This window comes from Lonchura striata, chromosome 1 (genome assembly GCF_046129695.1).
Source record: "Lonchura striata isolate bLonStr1 chromosome 1, bLonStr1.mat, whole genome shotgun sequence".
In the NCBI taxonomy this organism is placed as follows: Eukaryota; Metazoa; Chordata; class Aves; order Passeriformes; family Estrildidae; genus Lonchura; species Lonchura striata.
Window position 1 is genome coordinate 112,253,339 of NC_134603.1, and position 11,360 is coordinate 112,264,698.

The 11,360-nt window shown below is 41.0% G+C and overlaps 1 protein-coding gene across 1 annotated transcript in view; it reads right to left on the bottom strand.

Annotated features, from left to right (window-relative positions):
• Positions 1 to 7,860, bottom strand: part of ULK4 (unc-51 like kinase 4) — a 206,868-nt gene extending 199,008 nt beyond the window's left edge. Inside the window, exons 1-6 of the mRNA XM_031503902.2 lie at positions 7,666 to 7,860; positions 5,342 to 5,441; positions 4,156 to 4,295; positions 2,684 to 2,834; positions 1,085 to 1,186; positions 172 to 255 (exon numbers count right to left, since the gene is read on the bottom strand). Of these exons, the coding sequence (XP_031359762.2) occupies positions 172 to 255; positions 1,085 to 1,186; positions 2,684 to 2,834; positions 4,156 to 4,295; positions 5,342 to 5,441; positions 7,666 to 7,803 (715 nt within the window). The 5' untranslated portion in view covers positions 7,804 to 7,860. The remainder of the gene's footprint in view (positions 1 to 171; positions 256 to 1,084; positions 1,187 to 2,683; positions 2,835 to 4,155; positions 4,296 to 5,341; positions 5,442 to 7,665) is intronic.
• Positions 7,861 to 11,360: the final 3,500 nt, after the last annotated feature.

The following is an 11,360-nucleotide window of genomic DNA, read 5'->3' on the forward strand; positions in this document are numbered from 1 at the left end:
AAACAAGCAATCATCACTAATAGGGAATTATCACAGGAAGGCACTGCTAGCATTCACTTTGGACAACTAACTGATTCCTGCAACCAGCCTCAGAAGAAATAGGGCAAACCAAAGCTTTAACTTTTTAAGTATTACAGTGACTTGATCCATTAAAGAATAACAGAACCCTACCCTCTGGTCCTGGTCGCAACGGATCTTCAGATAAAATCTTTTCAATTAATTCAGAACGGCTTTCTGACAGGAATGGTGGTTTTCCTACAAACAAATGGAAGTGTATTTCACAGATTAGCCAAACTTCAATATGGCAGTAAGGTACAATGATTTATCATGAGCTCATTTTCCTGAGAAAGCATCCAAAGAAATAAACAACCTCAGTCTGAGTACTATTTATCAAGTTTTCTTGTAAATTTAAATTCCAAATATTTGATTAAATTCTTTCATCATGAAGAGCAAAAGAAATCACAGACAGAAGAGGCACCAAAGATGGCTTGACAGAAGTAGCCTTTATAGCCCTGCATAAATCAGAAATGAGACAACAGGAAAAGACAGAAATCTCCATACCTATGTTACTGTGTTTATCCAACAGATCAGTGTTTTGCTTAAGGTTTTAGAAGACTGCAGTGTAATTCTCTTCTGTGATGAAGCTTCATTCTAGGTGAAGCTAATGGGTACTTACTTTTATGTTCAGGGAAACAAATTACTCTAATTTTACAATAGTGAGGCAATTTTCTCTTTCAAAGGTTAAAATAGTGCACACAAAGTTTTACTACCAAGGACATTAAAAACACTATACTGTCAGGATTTGAGGGCTGCCATAATTTTAAATAATAGTATTTCAACCTTACATGTTGGTTAGTATTGATGTCAATAGGATCACTTAACAGTATTGTTTCACCTGATTATTGGATAAAGACCTTTTTTTTGTCTTTTAAGCACAGTTAGTATGTTCTTCAAGAAATCTTCAAAACCTGTCTCAAGTTTTTCTATGTCCTAACTTCCCTAGAAAGTTCATAAGAATTTACTCTGGGACCATAAACTACAATTCCATTATCACAGATATTAAGCAGATATACAAACTTAAAACCTGAGAACATTTCATAGAGTAAACACCCCAGGGACCACAGATCACTGGCTTTGCAGAAGTTGTCTCCCTTTATTGCTTCAGGAGCTGTGTATAACGGAAAGCCTAGAAAATACAGAATGTATAATTAATGCACTTTGATTCTTCATTCAGCATTCATCTTTTTCAACACCTCAAATTTTGTCTCCAAACTTCACCAAGCTACAGATTATCTTCACTCAGCATAAAAGAAAGCTGAAATAGCAAATGTAAGTAGTTTCCAAGGAACTTCTCTGCTATACTTTCACTGGATTATGTATGATTATATATGCTATTTTGTTGTTTATTCCACCTCAATTACCAAACTGACTTGTGCTGCACTTTTCAAACAGTGATTAATGCAAAGAATGTTTTGATTTGCTTTAACAGCTTTAAGAGCTAAGCATTTGAGCAGAATGGTTAACCATTCTCATGTGAGTAACAGAAATAATTCCATTAAATTAGATTTGGTATTTATTTTTTTTTTAAGATATCCCAAGAAATAAACCTTCACAAACTTAGTAAACTCTGTTACGAAAAACAAGGTAGCCAATGAAATCACTGATCTAAACAGTTATGGCTCTTTTTGCACTAAAACATTATTAAAACATCACATATCAAATTATAGCAGCTTATTCACAAATCTCTTTTTGATACAGGAATAAAATATACAGTTCCTATTTCTACAGTAGTTCTCATCAGTTCTCAAAAATCTCTAAAGAAATTACACTAACAGTAAAAGTGCCAATTCCATAGTCCCTTCAAAAGTTTACTTTGGGTTCTTTTCTTCTTGCGTTTTATTTGTTTAAGTGACAAAAGATCATTACCATACATATCAAAACAGTTCCAAAGAGCAACAAGAAAGAGATTAGATTTGTATTTCTTCCTGAATAAAGACCTGATCTTGGTCTTACTATTTCCAGTGTGGACTTTCAGAAGGAGACAGCAAGGACAGCTCTCTTTATTTTCATAAAATATTATGAAAAATTCTGCTGTTTCTGATAAAAATAACTATTATATGGGACATTATTATCTTAGAAATAGACATATATGAGATGTTCCAAGATAATGACTAATAAAAGATTCAGAAGATTAAAAACAAGATTTTGAATTTTTCTTATTCAATGAAAAAAAATAACATAGTATTTGCAGTCTACTGCATTTGTATGGATTTGCCTGTTGAAACTGAATCACAGTAACTTTCTCAGACTTTAAAATGAAATTATCATTCTTTAAGGTAGTGAAAGAGTTTACCTCAAACTAGAAATAACCTAGACAACATGCACCAAAAAGAACAATGAAAGTACAGCAGGGCAATGCCTAATGAAAGAAGCAGTAGTTCTGTGTAGTAGTTCCCTAATTTTCTGTCTACTTTAACTTAGTGCAATTTAGTTCCACATGTTACAGAGAGCATCTACAGCACAAACTTTTAAAAAGCCCATAAGTAATTCTATAGCTCAATTATTTTTCTGAGATAAAACAGAACTAATTCTAAATAATTTCTCTTTACCATAATCACTGATATTCCTACTTTAATTCTGTCTTTTTGGTATAAGTTAATTCTGGCTAGTAAAAATCTCATACCTTCAACTATATTTTTTTGTGGAGTGCTTTCATAAATATCTTCACCTTCTTCACCTCCAGCTAAAGCAAAAGCTTTTTCCAAGTATTCAACATCTGCTCTAGCCCAGCAAAAACTACTGAATTTCAAAGTGCCAGACCCTTCCAGTAGAATCTATCGGAACAAACAAAATCAAATATGCTAGTATCACGTACTAAAACTGAAATTTCCAACAATAAATAATTCATTATAAAAATAATCACAATCTCAAATCATTTAAGTACATAGAGAGGATGATTATAATGAAAAACACTGAAGCTTTTCTTTAAAGTCAATGCCAATACTGTCTTTTTTCTTATAACCACATGTACCCCCATAGAACCCCTAAGAGATTCAATGTGCACTCATTTACTCATTATTAAATCTAAATAAACAACAATGTTGCTAGAGAAAAGATAGTTAAAGAAGATTAAAACTGCATAGGAAAATATAAGTCTAGTAAAACCAAACGAGGCTTCATTTGAGAAAAAAAAAAAGTAATTTCTCTAATTCTACATAGCAGAAACTTCCACACATTTTGTCTGATGACAATGAGAGTTTTCTCAGCCAGTCACTGCTTATTCTTCCAACTAAAAACTTCATAATCCCAAAAACCTTGTTTAGAGATATAGTCCTTTCAGCCAGAAGCAGGGGGCGGGGTACAGAAGAAGCCTTAACTTTACCATTTTATTTCCTGTTGAAATGAGCATTTACAGCAACATTCTTCTTTGGAAGACTACTGAGGCACCTACAGTATGCTTTACTCATGTATTTTTTGTGCTTGTGGGTCCACAAATGACAGGAATTGAGTAGAATTGTGGAAGATTTTACCAAAGATTCAGAGAATGGCAACTTGATCACTTACAGATCAAGGTCAAAACCAATTACAGTTAAGCAAAATTTTTTTGTTATAGTCATATTCTGGTGGCTACATGAATTAAAAACAAACAAAGACTTTAGCAAACATCTACATAAATGACACACACATACACAAAATGGGAAACTACATAAGACTTGTTTTTTTATACAGGAATAAGATGATCATTTCCATGGTATGTGCAAACAATATAGAAAGTTACTAAGAAACTTTAGTTAAATTTACTCCCTCATTAGCATTTTCTATGACTGCAAAATATTCTGCAGCATCATAGAATAACAATAAATTTATGTCTCCAAGGACAGAGAACTAAAATCTTTCATTAAGTTAAACCAGTACACCAAATAAAAAATAATATATCACATTGTATCAGATATACACCAAGGAAAGAAATCAATTATTCCATAAAATATTAAATCTACAGACTTGTCTCTGATTGTCTTCACATATATTATAAAACTCAACTGACCTCACAACTGAGGTAAGCTTCTTCTAAATGATAAAATACAAATAATAAAATAAATGCTGACTGCATGAAAAGAAACATCCAGTGTCCCTCTAGATAATACCCTTCCTCACCTTTCTAGGCTTCAATTCACAATAGATAATTCCATGCTTATGAATATGGTATAAACCAGTAACCAGCTCAACACCAAATTCTCTCACCACATCTTCTGGTAGACATTGATCCTGAGCAATGACAGATTCTAGAGAACCACCTGAAATACACACAGTCAGCAAGTGCATATAAAGAAGAGGTCACATGAGTAATGCCCAATTACATAAACTGCTTCAAAAGATGTCAATCAAAAAGCAGTATCAGTAGATATTAAAAATATTTCTTGATATCAAATAGTTATAAAATCTAAGATGTACAAAAATTATTTTCAATACTGTGACAAAATCTTAATTTTATATGGAATAAAACTCATTGCATGACTTCAAAACTACTTCAATATTATTTTACAAAGGAAGCAGAAGGAGAATAAAGAAATCCAGAATCCATGTCACTTCACAGTGTAATAGTCCCCAATGCTTTTATTAAAATTCCTTAACCAGATTCCTGCTGCACATGTTAAAATAATAAATAATACATTCCTTCCATATGGAGGAAAGCATGCTGTCAGAAGTTTAAAACATGCAGTCACCACAATTAAAGAAAGGTTTACAAGACTCCTTTAATAGATTGATAAGAACTTATCAAAACTGCAGTTCTGGGTTCTCAGAGTTTCCAAATTATAGTTTTAACATGGAAATCAAAATACTTATACTTAATAGGAAAAAAAATTTAAATAATTCACTTTAGCTGCTGAAATGCCCTTTGAAAAAAAATGAATTTGAATAATATTAAGTCATTAGAACATCATAACTTGATTTGCTCCTTGATGTCTTTTAAAAGAGAATGTCAAAGCTGCCAGTCCTTAGAAAACTTCTCAAGAAATTTTTACTGATCTACCTTCTGACTAGTCATAATTTGCTTTCATATTCCCTGATTGGCCTTTTCTCTTCAACTCTTAAAAACCAGCATTATGTAACTCCACTAACTTTTCAAATATGCATCCAGTGAAGCAGAGGAGAAGCATGATTTCAACTGATTTCTAAAAATGTTTCCAAGAGCAAAACTACTTTATATAAACAAGATTCTCAAGTTAATAGTCAGATAATTACACTTTTTTCAAAGATCTAAGAATTTGTTGTAAAGAAGCTGTAAGAAATCTCTTATAAATACTCATTCTATAAATGTTTACCTTTGAGCTTATCTTACCTGTGCATAATTCCACTACAAGCCAGAGATGGTTGCTTGTTTCATACCATTCATAAAATGTCATTATATTCTTATGCGTGAGTCCCCGAGTCAGACGAACCTAGAGAGAAGTTTTTGCCATACTTAAGTGGGGAAAGACATAAATGTATATATATGGAGTTGAGGCATGGGAACAAGAAAAAATACAATCTACTCTAGATTAGCTACTTGTTCTCTTGCCTTTTCTAGTGCAGTAATATTATTCTTCAAATATTTCAGTGTTATTACATGTATGTTGAGAAAAGATAACTTTCCTCACAGATCCTGCCCAACTCACCTGTTTTTAAAATACAGAAAAAAAAATAGTAAGTTTCCAACTCAAAATTATAAATATTATTTAGTCTTCCTGCACCACTAGATAATAAACTAGAAATTTAGAATCAGAATTTAGAATCAAATTTGCACTCCTGCTTTTTTTTCCAATAAGAATACAAATGAGGGGTAATATAGGAAGACATGAAAAGAAGCTTTTCCATCATTCTTAATCTTATCAGACAAAGAAAACCATTCAAGAGACCCTGAAAATCTGTATTTCTATAATACCTACATGGCCTAATCTCTACAGAAGCCTGTTTCTTTTTAGAGTAGTATATAAGGTATCCCCAAGAGATTTGTAAAGCCAATACACTCCTAAGACCAAAAAAGTTCCCAGGAAATGATCTTTGAAACAATGAGAGGGAATCTGAAACTTTATCTGTTTTGCATGGCAAGGTTTCGGTATCCAGGTGGGGTGGTCTATAGGACTGACTTCTGTGAGAAGTTCCTGGAGGCTTCCCCTGTGTCTGACAGAGTCAATCACAGCCAGCTCCAAGACAAACCCACTGCCAGCCAACGCCAACCCATCAGTGATGGTGGCAGCACTTCCAGGAAAACACTTTAAAAGGAGGAAAAACTCTCGTGTAACAGCAGCAGCGCAGAGGAGTGAGAATGTGTGACAGAAACAACCCTGGAGACACCAAAGTCAGTGCAGAATGATGGGCAGAAGGTGCTCCAGGAGCTGGAGCAGTGATTCCCCTGCAGCCCCTGATAGAGACCAGTGAGGCAAAGCCGTCCCTCTGCAGCCCATGGAGGTCGATGGCAGAGCAGAGACCCACCTGCAGCCTGTGGTGGACTCCACTCTAGAGCAGGTGGAAACCTGAGGGAGGCTGTGACTCTCTCGGAAGACTGTGCTAGAGCAGGGTCCTGGCAGGACCTGCAGACCCATGGAGAAAGGAGCCCATGCCAGTTGCTGGCAGGATGTGTAACCTTGTGGTAACTCACACTGGAATAGTCTGTTCCTGAGGAACTGCACCCTGTGGAAAGGACCTACGTTGGAGCAGCACACGAAGAAATGCAGCCTGTGGGAAGGACCAACACTGAAGAAGGTTGTGGATGACTGTCTCCCATGGGAGAGACCCCACACTGGAGCAGGGGAAGAGCATGAGGAGAAAGGAGTGACATAGATAGCATCTGATGAACTGATCCTGCTCCCCATCTCCCTGCATCTCTGGCAAGGGAGGATAGACAGAAAATTGTGACTAAAGCTGAGCCCAGGACGAAGGAGGGTTGGGAGAAAGGTATTTTAGGATTTGGTTTTATTTACCATTATCCTACTCTGGCAATAAATTCAATTACTTTCCCTAAATAGAGTCTGTTTTGCCTTTGAGGACAAGTGGTGAGTGATCTCTCCCTACTCTTATCTTGACCCATTCATTGTATTTTCTGACTCCTGTCCAATTGAAGAAGGGAGTGTTAGAGCAGATTTGGTGGGAACCTGGCATCCAGCAAAGGTTAACCCACTACAAAAACAAAATTTACCAACTGGAAAAATAAAATATTTGAACTGTATAACTGTATCAATTTCCTTTCCGGACAGTATAGTATTTAAAGCTTTGCCAAGGTTTTACAAAATTGATTTAGCTTAAATGATATTCTTTCATCAAAAATAATTTCTTCTTACTGGAAGTTACTGCTACCACTGGATTTGCACAACTAATAACAATAAAAAGCAAACCACCATATGCAACTATTTTTACAAGTTCACCAAGACATCACACGAACAATAAGACTGTAAACATGTGTTTATGCATACAATCTAAAAATCAATAAAATGACATGAAGAAATATATACATTAAAAGAAGACTGTATTTAAAGAATAAGAACTTAAAATCTTGAGAAGCTGGTCTAAATGGGACAAACTCCACCTAAATAAGCACATGGCATTTTTCTATAAGTTGTGCAACTGGAATTTTGTAGCCTGTATTTTTTTCACAGATTTAGCAGGAAAAGAAACCTTATTACTTACCCAGTTTGCTACTCCAGCTCTCTTGCATTTATCACTGCAAACAATGGCAACAAAATCAATTGTCCCCTTTCTTCTTCCTTTATAAACAACTGTCATATTTCCTCTTCCAATCTCCTCATACAAAACAAAGTTCTCCATGCTTTAGGATGCTTCACAGGCAATAGACTGGAAACATGGCATTAGTCTCACAAACAAATAAACCTAAAGAAAGGAGGAGAAAGGGGAAGCCTTCAAATTTCATGGCCATTCATGTATACTAGTCACCCTCCCCATTACCATGAATATATATTCCATACTTCCAAAAAGATTGAAATAATTACTTTACAGAAGACCTCCTCTCAGGAAATGTGATCAAAATTTTGAAAAGGTGAATTTTACACTTCCAAAGATATTATTCAAAAAGGAATAGATAGGCTAGTAGATACAAATTCTAAATAGCATTATCTGTAGAAATGCAAGAGGCTACAGGGAAAGAGAATAGTCTGACTCTCAAGAGTAATGGCTATGCCTTTATTCCAGTACACAAACCAATGGAGCATAGAATCATAAAGTCATAGAATGGCTTGGGTTAGAATGGACTTTAAAGATCATCTCGTTCCAACGCCCCTGCTGTGGGCAGGAACACATAACACCAGAACACTGTACTCAATGTCTCATTCAACCAGGCCTTGATCACTGCCAGGGATGGGACACCCACATCTTCTTTGACACACAAAACAGACTTTCAACAGATGGATTTCGAGATAAAGTAAAAAGAGATAAATTAAACTGATACAAAAGATGAAAAGATGAGGTAAGAAGGCCATCATAAAAGCCTCCCAAACCACCACCTGTAAGGCAGCAGGTGTGAAACTCCACAGAAGCGCCCAAAGCAGCAGCCTCCAGGCACCGAGGGAACTGATTTGCTCTGGGCTGGATACAGGACCAGCACACCAAGGAGACGCGGTTCTCTCTCTTTACGAGGGAATGGCCAAACCACTCCGAAGGGAGCAGCCCCTGCACGACCCGCGATCCCAGCTCTGTCGGGGGCGGCCAGGCCTGAGGCCCCGCACGGCGGCTCCGCAGACACAGCCGCCTCCCGACCCACTTGCAGCACAGGAGAGGGGCCGTGGGGTCTCAGGAGCGCTCCAGCGCGGGGTTCCAGCCCCGTCCCGGGTCCGCTCCCGCACTCGGACCGAGGGACGGCGGCGGAAGGAACGAGGGAGCGGTGAGGGATGGGCGGGGGGCGGTGAGGGGCGGGAGGAGGGCGGTGAGGGGCCGCTGGGCGCGCGCGCTCCGCCAGGTAACGGCCGCGAACGCGCGCGGGAAAGGGGGAAAGGAACGAGAGCCGTACCTGTGTGCGGAGATGGAACCGGCGGGAAAGGGCGGGAACGACAGCCGTACCTGTGTGCGGGGATGGAACCGGCGGGAAAGGGGGAAAGGAACGAGAGCCGTACCTGTGTGCGGGGATGGAACCGGCGGGAAAGGGGGAAAGGAACGAGAGCCGTACCTGTGTGCGGGCATGGAACCGGCGGGAAAGGGGGAAAGGAACGAGAGCCGTACCTGTGTGCGGGGATGGAACCGGCGGGAAAGGGGGAAAGGAACGACAGCCGTACCTGTGTGCGGAGATGGAACCGGCGGGAAAGGGGGAAAGGAACGAGAGCCGTACCTGTGTGCGGGGATGGAACCGGCGGGAAAGGGGGAAAGGAACGAGAGCCGTACCTGTGTGCGGGCATGGAACCGGCGGGAAAGGGGGAAAGGAACGAGAGCCGTACCTGTGTGCGGGGATGGAACCGGCGGGAAAGGGCGGGAACGACAGCCGTACCTGTGTGCGGGCATGGAACCGGCGGGAAAGGGGGAAAGGAACGAGAGCCGTACCTGTGTGCGGGGATGGAACCGGCGGGAAAGGGCGGGAACGACAGCCGTACCTGTGTGCGGGCATGCACCCGGCGGGAAAGGGCGGGAACGACAGCCGTACCTGTGTGCGGGCATGCACCCGGCGGGAAAGGGCGGGAACGACAGCCGTACCTGTGTGCGGGGATGGAACCGGCGGGAAAGGGCGGGAACGACAGCCGTACCTGTGTGCGGGGATGGAACCGGCGGGAAAGAGGGAATGACAGCCGTACCGTGTGCGGAGGATGCAACCGCTGGGAAAGGGCGGGAACGACAGCGGCATCCGTGTGCGGGGATGAAACCGGCGGGAAAGGATGGGAGCGACAGCCGTAGTGCGGCGCGGGATGGATCACCGCCACGCCGCCGCCATCAACCGAAACGGCGGAGCCCCGCCCCCGGGACGGAGTCTCCCATGCCCCGGTGGCAGTGTCCGCACGGGACACTCGTCCGTGCGTGCCACAAAATACAGGCAAGCGGAAAAGGCACCGGCTCAGCAGGCAGGGTGATCCGGGAACTGGAGAGTTTTGCTGTCCTTTATTCCAGCTGGAACGCACCGCCAGGTCCCACCGGGCTGCCTCCCCGCACCCCCCTCACGCTACTCGGATGGTCGCCACCCCACGCCCGTTTCCAGGAGACGGCGCCGGACGCCGGAAGCAGAGTGGAGCCCCATTGGGCTAAGGGGCGCTTACGTCAGGGCGGGACCACCGGGCAGCGAGCGGGGAGGGTGGCGGGGAGCGCCCGCACGGCGGTGCGGGGAGCGCCGGGGCTGGCGCGTCCGGCGGGGAAGGTCCGGCAGCCTGTGCTGCTGGGGCTGCTCTGTGCTGCCCTCGCTGTCAAAACGGCAGATAGCGTCCTCAGCCCTGCCATGGCCTTCTGCAAGCGCCTAACGGGGAGATGCTTTTCTTGTGGCAAAATTTAGCCCCTGAAACAAGCGTTTTCTATGTCTAACAACAGCGTGGAGTTTTCACTTAGTTTTTCATTCTATGGGGATCTGGAATTTTTTTGTTTGGTATGTTTTTGGGGTTTTGGGTGGTTTTTTTTGTTTGTTTCTTTGTTTTGTTTGTTTTGGGGTTGTTTCCATTTTTTCTTGTGTGGTTTTGTTTTTGTAAAACCCTTAAAAATCCCTTTTCTTTTGGGCAACACCTGGAACTGTTGTTACAGGACAAGAGCCTTCAAACTGAAAGAAAGTAGATTTCGATGAGATGTTAGGGAAAAGAATCTTTGCTGTGAAGGTGGTGAGGCACTGCCACAGGTTGCCCAAAGAAGCTGTGGATGTCCTATTCCTGGAATTGTTCAAAGCCAGGTTGAATTGGGCTTTGAGAAACCTGGTATAGTGATCGGTTAGGCATGGCAGGGGGTTGGAACTAGATGGTCTTTGAGGTCCCTTCCAACTCAAACCATTCTATGATTCTAATAAAACATTTTAAAATGTTTGCTCTAGAGCAATCTGTAAAGAATTCTGTTTTTTTCTCATTGTTTCACCTGTATTTTAACTTTCTAGCAGGTTTGAACCCATGGATCCATTTCAACCAATATTGCTAAAATAAGTAGTATACTTACAGGAAATATTCTAGGCAGCATGATAACAGATGGTCAGTTTTTCTACTCCCACTCTCAAGAAGACTTCTGCATGACTTTAAACTCCTGTAATATTGAAAAGGAAAAAAAAACAAAAAAACCTCAAACCCCTCTTTACTGTTGACAAAAACCTCAATGGGGGCTAGCAGCCCAGAAAGCCAGAGGTATCCTGGATTGCATCAAAAGGAGCATGGCCAGCAGGGCAAGGGAGGTGATTCTGTCCCTGTACTTGCTGTTCTTGTGAG